Here is a 16,906-nt window from a genome sequence, read left to right as displayed (position 1 = left end):
AAAAAGAGAATCTACCTCCTTGGAAGAAGGGATGGGCAACTCAGAAAGGATACAAAGAAGTTGTTAAGATGTGCAGAGAGAAACTCAGAAAGGGAAAAGCCCAGCTTGAATTCAACCTGACCACTGTAAAAGAGAACAAAAAACTTTTTTCCAAATAAATTAACAGTAAGAGGAGAGCCAAGGAGAATCTCTATCCTTTACTATATGCAACAAGGAACATGACCACTGAGGATAAGGAAAAGGCTGAGGTTCACAATGTCTTCTTTACATCTGTCTTTAAAAGTCAGACCAGTTATCTTCAGGACACTCTACTCCCTGACCTGGAAATCTCAGGAGGGGAGCAGAATAAACCTTCCATGATTCATGTGGAAACACTGACCTAGTATTCTACCTTGACTGGCACTAGTCCATGGGGCCAAATGGCATCCGCCCAATGGTGCTGAGGGAGTTGGTGGAGATGACAGCCAAGCTGCTTTCCATCATCTGTCAGCATTCCTGATCAACTGGAGAGGTCCCAGTAGGCTTGCCAACATTACTCCCATCTACAAGAAGGGCAGAAAGGAGGATCCAGAGAACTACAGGCCTGCCAGCCTGATGTTAGTATCAGGAAAGGTTATGGAGCAAATCATCTTAAGCATGATTATACAGTATGTGCAGGACAACCAGGAGATCAGGCTCAGCCAGCATAGATTCATGAAAGGCAGGTCCTACTTGACCAACCTGATCTCCTTCTATGATCAAGTGACCTGCTGGGTGAACAAGGGAAAAGCTGTTGATGCAGCCCACCTAGACCTTTGTAAAACCTTTATCACTGTCTCCCACACTTAGACAGGTACACACTTTGCTGGGTAAAGAACTAGATGGATGGTCATGCTCAGAGTGTGGTTATGAATGAAGTAAAATCCAGTTTGGTGACTGGTCACAAGTAATATTTCCCAGGGCACTGGAGCTTGCCCCATTCATTATCTTCATTTATGATTTGGATGATGGCATTGACTGCACCCTCAGCAAGTTTGCAGATGACACCAAATTGGGAGAAAGTGTTGATCTGCCAAGGAGTAAGAAGGCCAGATAGAGGGTGCTGGACTGGCTAGATCATGAGTAGAGGCTAGTGGGATGAAGTTTAAAAAGATCAAGTGCCAAGTCCTGCACTTTGGTTCACAACAACTCCAGGCAATGCTGTAGGCTTAGGGCAGAGTAGCTGGAAGACCATGAGAAAGAAGTGGGCCTGGGGCGGCTAGTCAGTGCTCAACTGAATGTGAGATTCTGGCTGTCATCTGTGATACAACTATAAGGAAATACCGGTGATGTAGTAATCATCTTGTATCTGGATTTCAAAGTGCTGTAAATGCTATTCAGTCGCAGTTGGTAGAACTTCACATTACAGCAGCTCCTTATCTGGCTATCAGTAAAGTTTTGGGTAAGAATCTGCTGACCGTGGCTTGATCACTCAGCAGAGGCACTGCAGAGGGAATGTCTACTATTTGTTATTCATTAGCTGTACCCTTGCTAGCAATTGCCAGGGATATGACCAGACTTGCTTGAAAAACCACAGGGCTGCAATGTATAAACATGCAATGAAAGATTTGTGTCCTCTTGATTGAAACGAGGTTATGAGTAAAGGGAGATCTTTATAATCTCTTCCTTGTCTCTTGAATGCCACTGTGGTTATTTTGTATGCCAGAGGTTTGTATGCCAGGCAGAAAACGACTGGCATGCCTCAACTTTCAGTCTGCAAAACAAGAAAACATCTCATGGAGAATAATCTGTTGATGTTTTGAATATAGATGATGCATACTGTGTATTTAAATCTCATCCAAGTTCTAAGACTCCATTAGGATGAAATTGTGAATGAGTTTCTTTTTGCGTATGTAATCAGAATTCAGAACAGATGGGAAAAGCACAGTTTAAAGTGATGTGTTCATTAAAATGAAGTTGCTCAGTGTTTGTTCCTGAAGAGCTCAAGATGAGACTCCCCAGGCTTATGATTTTTATGCTGTTTTGAGTTTGACAACTGTGAATAACAGCTATGAGATCTCATTCACTTTTCCACTGTTAGACATCAACACTGTTCCTTACCAACAGATTGATCGTTCATATATGATTTGTGCTCAGTTAAGCTATCCTAGGAAGCAGTGAGTATTAAGAAGCAGACACTACATCAAGGGATTTATTTTTATTGCATATACTGCAAGAAAGATCTGTTGAGATTTAAAAAATAATATAGTGATTATAACATTCTTTGAAAAAAAAAGATCCATGTGGACTGTATCCAGATAACTACTGTTGTCTCTTGGGTAATTTTTACTCTTAATTTTTGAGTTTTGAATTAAAATTAAACTATTTTGAGAAACATAATTAGGAATATTTTTCCCCTTGCTTATTTTTCAGTGGAGGGGAAGACTTAATACCAGTCTAAGAAAGTCTAGAAGTACTTGCTAAAGTGAATTAGGGCTTCTGCTGCCCACAAATTTTGTAAGTTGTATTTTATGTTTCATAAGTGATTTAGATTCTTACTTGAGAGTGAAAGCTTACTTGAGAACAATTCTTCATGCATCTCTGTAAAGTTTCTATTGAAACTCATGGGCAGTTATGCTAAAGTTTGGGTCTAATTTGCCATTTTATAGTAAATGTGGCCTTAGTTAGGATAAATTCTAATACTGAATTCTGGAGACGAAGAAATATTGTCAATTTTGTAGTTTTTCATATGTTTTTTTGTTTCTTTGCTTGTTTGTTTTTTACAGATTGGATATAAGTAAAGTAGAGGTTGATTATAATCATGTTGCTGTTTTCTCAATAATTATTGCCTTCTAAATATCAATATTGGCATTTTCCAGAGCATGGTGTATATTGTTTCCCTGTTATCAGGGTTGTTCATGTTGTTGTCTGTAATTCCATTGCTTGTCTCTTCTGGAAAGAACTTTTAAAACATTCTAAAAAAATCTCTACTTCGAAAGGAGAGATCGGATTACAAATCCAAACATATGAATATATGTTTGTATGTTCAGGTGGATGCTGGTAATGAGTGGCTTCCCTCAGGGGACTGTCTTGGGACTGGTGATTTTTAACATCTTTATCAATGGCATTGACAGTAGAATCAAGTGCACTCTTAGCAAGTTTGCTGATGACACCAAGCTGAGTGATGCAGTTGACACAGTGGAAGTAAGGGATGCCATTCAAAGGGACCTCAACAGACTTGAAAGGTGGGCCCGGATGAACCTAATGAGGTTCAACACAGCAAAGTGCAGAGTTTTGCACTTGGGCCAGAGGAATCCCAGGCATCCATACAGACTGGAAGGATCAGTCCTTGAGAGCAGCCCTACGGAGAAGGACCTGGGGGTCCTGATGGATGAAAAACTGAACATGAGCCAGCAGTCTGCTCTTGCAGCTCAAAAAGCAAATGGTATCCTGGGCTCCATCAGAAGAGGGGTGGCCAGCAGGGACAGGGAGATGATTGTCCCTACTCTGCTCTTGTGAGGCCCCATCTGGAGTACTGTGTCCAGGTCTGGAGCCCCCAGTACAAGAAGGACAGAGAGATGTTGGAGAGGGTCTAGAAGAGAGCCACAAAGATGATCAGGGCGCTAGAGCACCTCCCCTACATAGACAGGCTGAGGGAACTGGGCTTATTCAGCCAGGAGAAGAGAAGGTTGCGGCGTGACCTCACTGCAGCCTTCCAGTACCTAAAGGGAGCCTACAAACAGGAGGGGAATCAACTCTTTGAAAGAGTAGATAACAGCAGGACAAGGGGAAGTGGTTTTAAGTTGAGGCAGGGAAGATTGAGGTTGGATGTCAGGGGGAGGTTCTTTACTATGAGAGTGGTGAGGTGCTAGAACAGGCTGCCAGAGAGGTTATGGATGCCCTATCCCAGCAGGTGTTCAAGGCCAGATTGGATGGAGCCCTGGGCAGCCTGGTCTAGTATTAAATGTGGAGGTTTGTTGGCCCTACATGTGTCAAGGAGGTTGGAGATTCATGATCCTTGAGTTCCCTTCCAACCCTGGCCATTCTGTTATTCTGTGATAAGAAACTTAATGCATTTTATTTATGATAAAGAAATAAAAAATACTTATCCACGTTAATGTCAGAAACAGATTGTTTTAAGTGACAGTGGTTCCTATATAAGGATTTCTGTTGGTTTAGAGGGCTCTGCCTAATAGAGTTTAAAAGTGCAACCCTTGCAACTATGCAAGTCTTTTGCATTTGCAGTTATCAGTGTTACTAGACCTACTCAATATTGTACTTCTGTTTTCTATGTGTAAAGTTAAACATTTTATTGTCTGTATACACACATTCAGTATCTACAGTGACAAATAGTAAACAAAAAAGTGGAAACTGCCACTGATATCCTAAACAGTTGACTAACAGTATGGGTAGATTCATGCAATTTAGGTGTTTGTTATATTGTTTTCTAAGGAAGGTACCGTAGAAAATGTCTCTCTATATTTTCTCTAAAGTGCAGTAGATGAATGATCTCAGTATTTCAAAGTCTTCCTTTTTCTCTTGATTTATCTTTTATATAAAGGAATAGCAAGTAGTAAGGAAAGTAGCAAGGAAAATAGCAAAGTATCAGAAAGTATTGTTTTGACAATATTAGAGTGACCTAGAAGTGTTATTTGTCATTGAAAATTTAGTTTGTGTTTTTCCCATACAAGTAAGCAGATTCAAACTCTGAATGAATCAGGCTATTATTACGTAGTTATTAAAGAAGAGAGATTTTAAGTTTCCTTGCTGAAAGGCTGTTAGAAGTTTTCTAAAATTACACAAAGTTAACCTTTTAAGATCTAGGGTTGGTGGTAGTTATTATTCAATTTATAGCTTTTAATAGTTCATTTCCTAGTTATATTTCACATCCTTCTTTCATTTATATCATTGAGACCTTTGGTTTCAAAAGTGCAGGAAATTAGACTTACTGCAGTACTTGTGTTATATTATGATTCGAGTCAGGGGATGGTGAATAAATGTGACTAAAACAGGAATAAATTCTAGGACAAGTGACTCAGAGGAACAATCTAAAAGAATTCATTGAGCTTTCCAACCAATTACCTTGAGGAAAATCAGATCACTTCCTAACAACAGTAAGTGTTGTGGATGAAAGGTACTTTGGCACAGACATTATATTCTGGTCAACTAATTCAAGGCATGTTTAAGCAATGGCTACTAAAAAAGACAAGTGAAAAGAGATAGAAAGGAAAAAGAAGAGAATAAAAAAGAGATTTTTCACCACATCCTCAGATCCAGTGTTGTCTTTAGCTGGGATCTTGATCTATGTGTGGTAGGTCAACTAAAAATACCAAAACATGAGTGTCCAGCTCTATATAGTCCAGTTGGTGAGAGTCCAAGCTTGGGGTGGCAACACATTTCCATCTACACAGCTGAGGGTTCCAGAAGATTTGGGAGTTTTTGGTGAGGGTCTCTAGTGATCATGCATCTCCCCCCCCAGTAGGCTTCCATAAAATGAAGTGGGTAAACAAGCTTGCTGCCCCTCCTCTTCAGACCTTGTCTGCCTCTCCCACCTCTTTCAAACTCGAGTTGCTGAGTCAAGTTCTTCATTGGTGCTTAAACCATATTATACAAGTTCTTCTAATTTTGAATATGGTTTTGTGCATCTTCTGCATCACTGAATATCTTTTTCAGTAGTAAACTTGTTAGACGTTGTTTGATCTATCTGCAGTAGGAGCAGATCAAACAAATTTCTGTAGCTGTTTTGAAAATAAAAGTTTAAAAAAGTCTTTCACAGCCTTCTTTATCAACAGACATTCTCTGGCTGGCTTTTCTGTTTAACATTCTTAGGCTTTCTGTGCATGAATGTTGCTTGAATGCATGGATATCTGTGTACCACGTATGTTGAACATATAGTTCTCTGGTATCTGCTATCAAACAGTCATTTTTACAATCATTCTTGCATAAGTTGAAATTAGTTGTCTTTTTTTGTGCAGTAGAGTGCTATCCAGTATAAATGACAGTACCCAATGACTCTTAGTTAACTTCACTGAGTCAATTACTTATTGAATGAGTGTGATTAATCCCAGTAAATTCTGGAATAGTGTAAAAATAGGAAGCAGATATTGTCTGCATTTTTATTTGTTACAGCTCTACTACCAATACGTGCTCCTTGCCTGATTAATGAAAGTAAACTATATTGTATGTTTGTATGCATGTTTAATACATTTTAAATATTTTATAGTTGTTGTATATTTCCAATTATTCATAAGTCACATTGATTTCATAGTTTTTAGTGTATTTTGCATTAAAGGCAGTACATGAAGTAAAATGGAATATCATATCATTACAGATGTATTCAATGTCTTTTTTTTTCACCATATTAAAAAATAAAAACAATGCAATAATTCAGAATATAACCAGTGATAATTAAAAACAAAGAGTTTACATTAGGTTATTTTGCTCATTCCTAAAGATAATTTGTTATTCTATAAAAACAAATGTATTTCTAAAAAAATGTCATATTTGTTGTGAAAAACAGGTTTGAATTTCTAACTCAGTACTCCTTTTAAAAGGCAAAAATTTGTTAAATATTTTCTCATTATCTCCTCTATTCTGTGTCCAGTATCAGAGAGGTTTCTTTCATTCTAGCAAGGAAGATATTTTTATTCAAGACAATATTTAATTATTATGCTTAGCTGTAAGCACATGCACATTTCTGGGGATGTGAGCTTTTTAGAATGAATGCTTCTTAAGTGAAGACACAAAGTATTTCAAGTACTTTGATTTGTGGGGGAATTGTATCTAATCTAGGTTTCTTCCAAATTAATCTGAAAAACAAACAAAAAAAAACAACCTTTACCAATCCTTGTTTCAATACAGGTTACAAACAGATCACAAACCAAACGAACAAATAAGTCAGCTCCCTAATATTACACAGCTTGATGAATCAAACTGGAAGAGGAATTCCCAGATCATTCCCTTCACATGCTGATCCACTATAACTGAACGTGTTTCTCCTTCATACTTTTGACTATATATTTATTTACTTATTTGGAAAAGCTGAAAAGGAAACACAAAATTGAGATATAAAATTTGATCAGGCAACCAAAAGAATGATTGCTGTTCTCTGTAATATTGGCTGAAAGTCTTGTTTCACTTACTAGCAACTGTTAGAAGGTGACTGTCTCATACATTGTACAGTACTCGTGTTTACATCTGCTTTCACATCATAATGTTAAATATAGTGTCACATATCTTTAAATTTTGTTAAACATGATGTGAAGAAAATTTTCTGATTCTCCTAAAATGTAAGTGAAAAAAAGAGAAATTTAAGTGCCCAAATTTTCCCAAATGGATATTTTCTGAACCTAACTTTTCAATGGATTTCACTGGTAAATGCTTTCACAAACCTAGTTTTAAATTACAAGGCATGAACACTTGTCAGTTGCAAAATTTGACTCAACATTATGAATCCGCTAAAATAAAATTGTATTCCATTATAAATTTAATAATCTAATTATACCTAAGCTTTTTCCTTTTAAGAGGGTTAAGTTGAAAAGGGGGATGGTCAGTGTAGCCAGTGGGCAGAACTGTGAGCGATGTGAACGGTTATAACCAAGGAACCCTGTGGTGGTATCCTGAATATCTGCACAGATAGTTGGTGTACTAGGGGATCACTCTTTGGATTGAGCAGTGAGCCAGCCAGGAATGGACTATCCATGCAAAGGTGTGTGGTTAGACATACGGAATGCAGTTTGAACACAAGACTGTATGTATCTACTGTGTTTCTGGTCACCAACCCCTACAGTCACCGGGAAGTGATGAAGCCGATACTGGCTCGAGTTTGATGGATTGAGAATTCACCATCTGAGTACATTGCCTGCTGGTTACATGAGAAGCTGTAGCATGCTGGGCAAAAGACAATGTGGGCAGTTACTGAAGCATGGGGGCTGCCCATACAACTATCTGATATTACCCAGGCATGCCAAGACAGTGACTCTTGCTCTAAGATGAGACTGACATCATTGTCTGAAACAACAGCCCATCTTGCTAGAGGGCACAGTCATCTCCAGCAATGCCAAGTTGATTACAATGGGCCCCTTCCTGGGTGTGAGGCAGAAGATATGCCCTGATTTGTGTCGACATGGCAAGTGGGCTAATGCAGGCCTATCCAGTGCAGAGAGTGAACCAGGCCTGTACCATCAAGGCACTTACTAAGCTGGTGGCTGCCAACGGGACACCTCAAGTCATTGATAGCAACCAAGGGACTCCTTTTACTGGTACTGTAATACAATGCTGGGCAGAAGAAGACAACACTGAATGAGGATTCCACCTGCCATATAATCTGACAGGGGCAGTGTCTCACTCCAATTTATAGGAGGGAGAGGAAGTTCTTTTAATATTATATAACTAGTGTGAGATTAAGAAACAACGGTTCAAATGTTGGTCCCACCAGTTTATTATAAATCTTAACTAGGGAGATAGGGAAAAGGAGGACAGACACTGTTATGAATTAGGGTAATGGGGAAGGGAAGGAGGGCAATAGAAAAGATAGGAAAGAAGAAGCAAGGAGTCTTTGTAGGAAGCAAGAGGGAGATAGTCACCACCATGGATCCAGCATGGTTCATAATTCAGTCATTGATCTTCAGTAGTGGTGGATTGTCGGGTATTGTTGATCTGTTGATGACAACGACGACAACAGTGGCAACGATGACAGTGACCATGGCAATGATGGCCCCTTTTCAATGCTTTCAAGGTGGTCCAGTCAGCTGTCTTTGGAGTGACAGCTCAAATCCAAAGTGGTTGAGTCAGCTCTCCTTGGAGTGGCAGCTTCTGGCTCTGGGATCTCAGCAGAAACTCCTTTGTTCCCACCTTCCGGGCCTTACCAGCAGATAAGAGGGAGCAGGGATGCCCATCGGCATCCTGTTTTTCACAGGACACGATGGTATCATTCCCCAATTTTCCCATACCAAGCTGGAGCTATTTAGTCACAGGCTAGATTTTCCACCAGTAAATACTCCTGAGCACTCTCTTCTGGAGGCAAACAGCCCTGGAGGAAGGGGCTTTCAAATGTTCCCAAAGTGATGTCGATTGCCACACGGTAGCACCCATCACTTGCCTCCTCAACAAATCAATCATAGTCTTATCACAAGAAATACCTCAGGAAGCAAGCTTTGAGCCACAAAAACAAAGAAGGCCTTATTGAATGCTATAATGGTATACTTATAAAGGTATTCTTGAAGACAGCCTCTCAGTTGCTGCAGGGGTGGACAAAGACTCTATGAAACCCTGCAGGACATGAACAGGCCTAGAGACAGCAGACCCAGTGCCCTGATAATGCTACTGAAATGGGCCTCCCCACTAAGGATCCAAATTATGGGCACTGATAACTGGGTCAGACCCCAGATTGGCAATGAAACTAATGTTCTGCTCCCTGTCCCTGAGAATCTAGAACCAGGTACCCATAGAATAGAATGGCCTTGGAAGGTGCAGGTAGGACCGAAGTGGTGTGGCCTACTTGCAACTTGGGGGAGGTTATTGGAGTAGGAGGCTCAGTAGTCCCTCCAATAATCAGTACGTGGCCTACTGACCTTGTGGTCAACACTCCAGTCTTCATTGCTAAAGGGACCCTCATCATGACCCTACGGCAGATCAAGACCCTCTGCCTTCCCCCCTCCCCCCCCTTGGTGCCTAATGTCGGCTGGGTCATACCCCAGTGCAAGCTGCAGTGTTGATCCAGGATAGGAATACAGCCTGTATCTTGTGCTGGAGAGTGTTATCAGTGTTATCTCTTTAATGTGAAATGCTGTTTCAAGTGCTTATGAAATCCAGAGATTGTTACTGATTTGTGCCAACTGAACCTAACAAAGAATTTCATGGCAAATTAGTCAGCCTTTGAACAATTATAATGTGGCAAAAACTAATAAAGTGTAATTACAGCATAATGAAGATATTGAGTCTCTAGCAAGCAGCACATTAAATCATTATAACTACATCATAAAATGATTAAGTCAACAGCGTTAATGCATTTGAATTTATACTAAAGATGCATTTTTTTAAAAAAAAGCAATCATATTTCTTCTGTATGTTTATGCTTTTTTCTATTATACTTCTCACAGCTGGTCTGCCTTCCAGCAATCAACATCTTCGCAATGTGTTCCCTTTGAAGTAGGTGTCTGAGGTCTACGTCTCTCTTCTGTTTCAACCCAACAGGTGCAGGAGGCTGGTCTCCATCAGACAGTGATCATTATCAGTGGCTGCAGGTGGATTTTGGTAATAGGAAGCAGATCAGTGCTATCGCAACTCAAGGCAGGTATAGCAGTTCTGACTGGGTTACTCAGTATCGGATGCTCTGTAGTGATACAGGGAGAAACTGGAAGCCTTACCATCAGGATGGAAATATCTGGGTAAGTCACTGGTATGCAATGAAAGTGTATGCTGTAATCATGTTGACTGATTGCATTTTTAGGGTCTATAAGCTTCTATGATTCATTAGTGTTGTATTTGTGAGGACAGAACGGAATAGCTCAAAATCTGGTAATTCAAGTTGTAGCTGTTGCCAAGGGTCCTATCTAGGCCTCAGCAATATCTTATCTGGGATGATAGCAGCAATTAAAGATGCATAGCAACTTTGTTGTTGTTGCTATTCCATTATTTCAATTTACATAGGATAAAAGTGAGGCACAGAAATAGTTCTGAAAATTCTACTCTAATATTTTATTTTGAAAAGTGGCTTGTTCTTTTGTATATGTATGTTTTTAATGTATGTGGTATTTTCCATATTAAAGTTACAGGAATCTGTATGCTCTAATAATTTTAGAGAGAAGGAGAGAAGCATATAATTTGGTCCTGTGGTCCTTTTTTTTAATGTTTTCACAGATAAGCTGCTAATTTCCTTCTTTTTGAAAAGAGTTGCTTCTATTCTGCTGACAAAAATGACAGCAATTATTTGATATGTCCTCATAGTAGTTCATTTAGATGGATGGTCTTTTGAAAAAATATACTTTGACAACAACAGAATTCTTTCTGAAACCAAATTGAATTGATTAACTACTACGTTTCATTGGAGGAGTACTGTCAAATCAGACAAGCTTTAATTTTGTTATGTTTTAGATTTGTTTTTGTCAGATGTGTCTTTTATTATGGTGTATTAAAAATGAACATCAAAGATGCAGCATGAGATCAGTGGTTTGGTTTGTGTTACAGGAATTTTCTTAGTATGTGGAGTATATACAGGCAGACTTGTTTTTTATTAGAGCATTGAAACTTATTGAAAAACCCTTCTCTATCTGGTGTACTGGATTCTGAAAATGAAAAGCTGGGGATGGGTGGAAGCAGGAGTGAAGAGGAAAACATCAGGTATTGCTTTAGATTTTTTAGGAATGGGTTGTAAGGATCTCGTTCATCTTGTGAGGAAATAAATCTCATGCTTAAACTTTGAGTATAAAAGGTTTTGCTTTCAAGGGCTCTTATGTATATAAAAATACTTGTAGCCTTTGGTGTTTGTATTATCTTAGAGGTAGAAAAATCTTAATGAACTACTACTGAAATCATGAATTTCTCTTAAGGGAATGAGAAAGAAGACAATGAAGCTGAAGCTGTCTGAGAGATATATAAAGCGGGATAGTCAGGCTTAATAAAACAGGAATAAAACAGGAATAATCTGTTCTTAATACCTGGAAGGAAAAATCTTTCAGCAGTATGTGGTTTGGTGACTTTTGTCCCAGCTGTGACCGTTTACAAAACAGTATTTCTGAGGGCTTTATAGAAAGATTTATTCTTATATTGTATCTTAATACAGAAATACTGACAGCTTTTCTGTAAGGAAATCTTTCATTTATCTATTTATTAGCAATCAGAAATGTTTACTGAATTCAGGGAACGTTATTTGTGTTACAGAATATAATTATAACCTACAGCAGTATGTGATGAGTTGTGCAGAAATCTGCACTTTGTGTTTGTACTTGCTTCGCAAGCTGGTAGATGCAGTACAGCTGCTGTGAATGTCCTGCATCTTTAGAATAGTATAAAAATTGCAATCTATCCCAGATTATCCAAAAACAAACAAACAAAAAAAGACCAACAAACACACACACACACACACATCACTAGAGTATTGACTTTAACTTTCCTAAACAGAATTTTATTTTATGAAGTGATATTCTCACCTCTGTTTAATCTTGAATGTACTGTACTTATTAACTGTTAATAAGTTGCAAAGGCAGGAAAGGTGCCTGAGCATGAAGAAAGTTTTCTAGACAATTGTACTAACATTATGAGACAGACTTTCAGACTTGCCAGTGTGGAAATGAGATAGTGAAAAATTTTGCTTTTTTTTTTTTTTTTTTGCTGTTGTTTGTTTATTAGATTTCTTGTGCTGTTGTTATTTGTTATTTAGATTTCTCGTACAAAATGAATCTGTAAGTGCGAGGGGCAAGTCAGAGTCCATGAGACAAGCATAGCCAGCATAGGAAACTTAAATTCATATTCTTCCTGGCTATAGTGACTGCAGTAATCCTGAAAATAGAGAATACACTTAGAAATCCCATTGCACAGTACTTTGTCTTTCCCTTGGGATTTGTACGTTTCAATTCTTTATCTGTGAGAGAAAGGTATAGATCCTGCTATATAGTTCCTGTGTTCCATCAGTTTCATACCTGAGTATAGTTGTTGCCAGACAAAAGTAAATTTAAAGGAGAAACCACAGGAGAAAAAATGAAAACAGAAATGCAAATTTCAGCAATTCTTAATACTGAAGCAGGTATGATATTACATAACACAGTAAATAGTGAAAATATAAGAAATAAAAGAAAGGGTTCTTTATAGAAAGCAAGAGGTAGTCATTTCTGTGGATTCCAGTGGCATTCCATTGATATGAAGATATCCTCATGCCAGTGGGGAGGATTCTCTCTGTCTCTCTCAAGCCCTTTGTTCGAAGAGTCATTTATACTGTCCTTTTGCATTGTTGGCAATCTTGGATTCCTAGGTAACAGCACATGTTGGTATGTGCAGCATATGTTTTGCCTTTCAGCTGGTCAATTTCACAGAATCACAGAATGACCAGGGTTGGAAGGGAACTCAAGGATCATGAATCATCAACCCCCCTGCCACACGCAGGGCCGCCAACCTCCACATTTAATATCAGCCCAGGCTGACCAGGGCCCCATCCAATCTGGCCTTGAACACCTCCAGGGATGGACGAGTAATCCACAGCCTCTCTGGGCAGCTGTTCCAGCACCTCACAGAATCACAGAATTGTAAGGGTTGGAAGGGACCTCTAGAGATCATCGAGACCAACCCCCCTGCCAAAGCAGGTTCCCTACACCAGGTCGCACAGGTAGGCGTCCAGGCAAGACTTGAATATCTCCAGAGAAGGAGACTCCACAACCTCCCTGGGCAGCCTGTTCCAGTGCTCCGAGACCCTCACCGTGAAGAAGTTCTTACGCACATTCGTGCGAAACTTCCTATGCTGCAGCTGATGTCCGTTTCCCCTCGTCCTGTCTCCACGTACCACTGAAAAGAGACTGGCCTCACCGCTATGGCCGCCACACCTCAGATATTTATAAACCTGGATCAGGTCCCCTCTCAGTTGTCTTTTCTCAAGGCTAAACAGACCCAGTTCACTTAGCCTTTCTTCATAGGGGAGATGCTCCAGGCCCTTCACCATCTTTGTGGCCCTCCGCTGGACTCTTTCCAAGAGATCCCTGTCTTTTTTGTACTGGGGAGCCCAGAACTGGACACAGTACTCCAGATGAGGCCTTACCAGGGCAGAGTAGAGGGGGAGGATCACCTCCCTCGACCTGCTGGACACGCTCTTCTTAATGCACCCCAGAATGCCATTGGCCTTTGGCCACGAGGGCACACCGCTGGCTCATGGCCAACCTGTCGTCTACCAGGATGCCCAGGTCCCTCTGTGCAGAGCTCCTCTCCAGCAGCTCATCCCCCAGCCTGTATTGGTGCATGCAATTATTCCTCCCTAGGTGTAAGACCCTACACTTGCTTTTGTTGAACCTCATCCGGTTTCTTACTGCCCAGGTCTCGCTGAATGGCAGCACAGCCTTCAGGCGTGTCAGCCAATCCTCCCAACTTCGTATCATCAGCAAACTTGCTAAGGGTGGCCACTGTCCCCTCATCAAGGTCATTGATGAAGATTTTGAACAAGACCGGACACATCACAGACCCCTGAGGGACACCACTGGTTACAGGTCTCCAGCCAGACTCTGCACCACCAACGACGACCCTCTGCGCTCTGCCACTCAGCCAGTTCTCAACCCACCTCACTGTCCACTCGTCTATCCCATACTTCCTCAGCCTTGTTATAAGGATGTCGTAGGAGACAGTATCAAATGCCTTTCTAAAATCAAGGTACACTACATCTACTGCTCTTCCTCCATCCACCCAGCATGTGACAGCATCATAGAAGGCCACCAGGTTGGTCGAGCACGACCTCCCCTTGGTGAACCCATGCTGACTTCTCCTAATAACCTCCTTTTCTCCCAGTTGTCTGGAGATGGTATCCAGCACATGCTGTTCCATTACCTTTCCAGGATGGATGTGAGGCTGACAGGCCTATAATTACCCAGATTACTCACCACTCTCATAGTAAAGAACTTCCCCCTGGCAGCCAACCTCAATCTTCCCTCCCTCAGCTTCAAACCATTTCCCCTTGTTCTGTTGTTATCTACTCTTTCATAGAGTTAATTCCCCTCTTGTTTGTAAGCTCCCTTTAGGTACTGAAAGGCTGCAATGAGGTCACCCTGCAGCTGGCTTTTCTCCTGGCTGAACAAGCCCAGCTCCCTCAGCCTGTCTATGTAGGGGAGGTGCTCCAGCCCCCTGATCATCTTCGTGGCTCTCCTCTGGATCCTCGCTAACAGCTCTGTCTTTCTTGTACTGGGGGCTCCAACCTGGACACAGTACTCCTCTGAGATGTGCACCCAGAAGGTTGCTTGGTCACACCTTGAACCCTTCAGAACCGGTTTTTCTTTCTGGTCTTATCTTCATTACCCCTGGCAATCATGCATAGGCAGGACTGGCAAGACACGAAATGACTGTGGGCTTTCATGTAAGCCTTGAGATGAAGTGCCAAATGGCTCAGACAGTCCTTGAGATAAGGGATCCCACATAGTCTCTCATAGCAAGCTTTGAGAAGGAGTCCTAAACAGTACCTCTCGTGTGCCCTGGGAATACACAGAAGTTGTGTATAGTAACTAAAAGTGAAGGAGGAATGAATTCTAGTATATACCCGTTCTACTAGGATATACAAGAATTATTTGTTTTGCAAAAACTCTCACTGTTGTTTTTTTCCTCTAAATCTTTTTATTTTTTTATGGCTTTAAACAATATTTTTGAAATATGTTAGAAAAGTGTTTTTTTTTTTTTTTTTTTTTTTTTTTTTTCTTCCTCCAGTTTGATACTTGCTGCTTCTGTCCTCCTAAGTACACAGTAAGATCTTGAGTGGAAGTTTACATCACAGAAGCATTTGCTAGATGAGTGGCTTCTTCTCTTCTTTTTAAGTACTTATATTGAATTAAATCATATTAAGCCAATTTAAATTATATTTAAAATATATTTTCAACGTACAGTTATGGGAACAATTTAGGAATATGAAATGTGATTAGAATAGTATATGTATTGCTGTTTGTTGCTGGGTTGCTACTAGAATATCATATAATGTGCAGCCCTAGGCAGAGGAGCTTAATGGGAATGTTTTGACTAGTGTTTATTGCAAGGACCTGAGGTTGTTTGGAAATAATGTGAATTTATTGCTGTTCTGTATTTAAGGATGCCCTGATGTATTTTGTCTGGCAGGATTTTTATGTCTGGTATCTCTCTATCTCCATAGCAAAACCTGCAAAGTGACCAGAATTTTACTGGCTCTTAATTCTCTGGATATTTTATTACTAGAAAAACTTTTTCAAATTCAAACACCTCTTCCACATGGAAAAATCTTTTTTTTTTTTTTTTTTTTTTTTTCCCCCCTCACGAAATAACCTGTGTTTCATTAATTTAATCAGAAAATGGTTTATCTGGCTACGATGGCTCTGAATCCTTATCTACCACACCTTGACTTTATAAGGATTGCTCTATTCGCTTGCAACTGTATCAGTATATTATAGCTGTATTGAGTAAGGAGTTGTAATTCTCACTGAACTCAATAAGGCTTAACACTTGATGCATGCTGCTAACCTATACACTGAGTACCAATAACTGAAAGTATGTGGATGCAGGAAAATGTTTGTTTTGATTCAGTAGAGCTTAAATCTCTTCGAACTGGTGTAACACTCACTGTCATTCTATTAAAAAAAAAAAAAAAATTAAAGAGAAACCTTCTGAAATTCAGACTGACACTGACAAGTTTTTCAAAACCTTAAGGAAAAGGACTTGATTGATAAACATCTGTACTATTATAAAGAAGCTTATTTTCTAAGTTTTCTCTGTGTGGAATCTGTTAGGGGAAATTGTATAACTTCTTTTTTTGAATATATTTGAGCACATTTAGCGTTACCTATTTATGGTAACACTACAAATGTTACCATAATCAGAATCATAGAATCTTTGGAGTTGGGAAGGGGACATCCTCAGCTGGATCAGATTGCCCAGAGTCTGATCCAAATTCACCTTGAAAGTCTCCAGGGATGGAGCACCCACCACATCCCTGAGCAATTTGTTCCAGTGCTTCACCATCTTCACAGTAAAAGAAAACATAGATCTCTCCTCCTTTAAGCTTAAAATCATTTCCCCTTGTTCTGTTACCACAGATCTGCTTGTGAGTCTGTCCCCTTCTTTTCACTTCACTTCACTTTTGATACTGAAAGGCTGCTCTCAGGTAACCTTGGAGCCTTCTCTCCTCTAGACTGAAGAGTGCCTTCCATCTCATAGGAGAGGTGTTCCATCTCTTGGATCATTTTTCTTAGCCTCCGCTGGCTGTGCTCCAACAGGTATATATCTCTCCTGTACTGAAGACTAC

At 40.0% G+C, this 16,906-nt stretch overlaps 1 protein-coding gene across 1 annotated transcript in view; it reads left to right on the top strand.

Moving 5' to 3' along the window:
* The window catches only part of CNTNAP2 (contactin associated protein 2), a 791,915-nt gene that overhangs the window by 293,194 nt on the left and 481,815 nt on the right, over nucleotides 1–16,906 (top strand). Inside the window, exon 3 of the mRNA XM_010708239.3 lies at nucleotides 10,153–10,346. Coding sequence (XP_010706541.1) covers nucleotides 10,153–10,346 — 194 coding nt within the window. The remainder of the gene's footprint in view (nucleotides 1–10,152; nucleotides 10,347–16,906) is intronic.

This window comes from Meleagris gallopavo, chromosome 3 (genome assembly GCF_905368555.1).
Source record: "Meleagris gallopavo chromosome 3, MGAL_WU_HG_1.1, whole genome shotgun sequence".
Lineage (NCBI taxonomy): Eukaryota > Metazoa > Chordata > Aves > Galliformes > Phasianidae > Meleagris > Meleagris gallopavo.
This window is presented reverse-complemented; position numbering and strand designations above follow the sequence as displayed.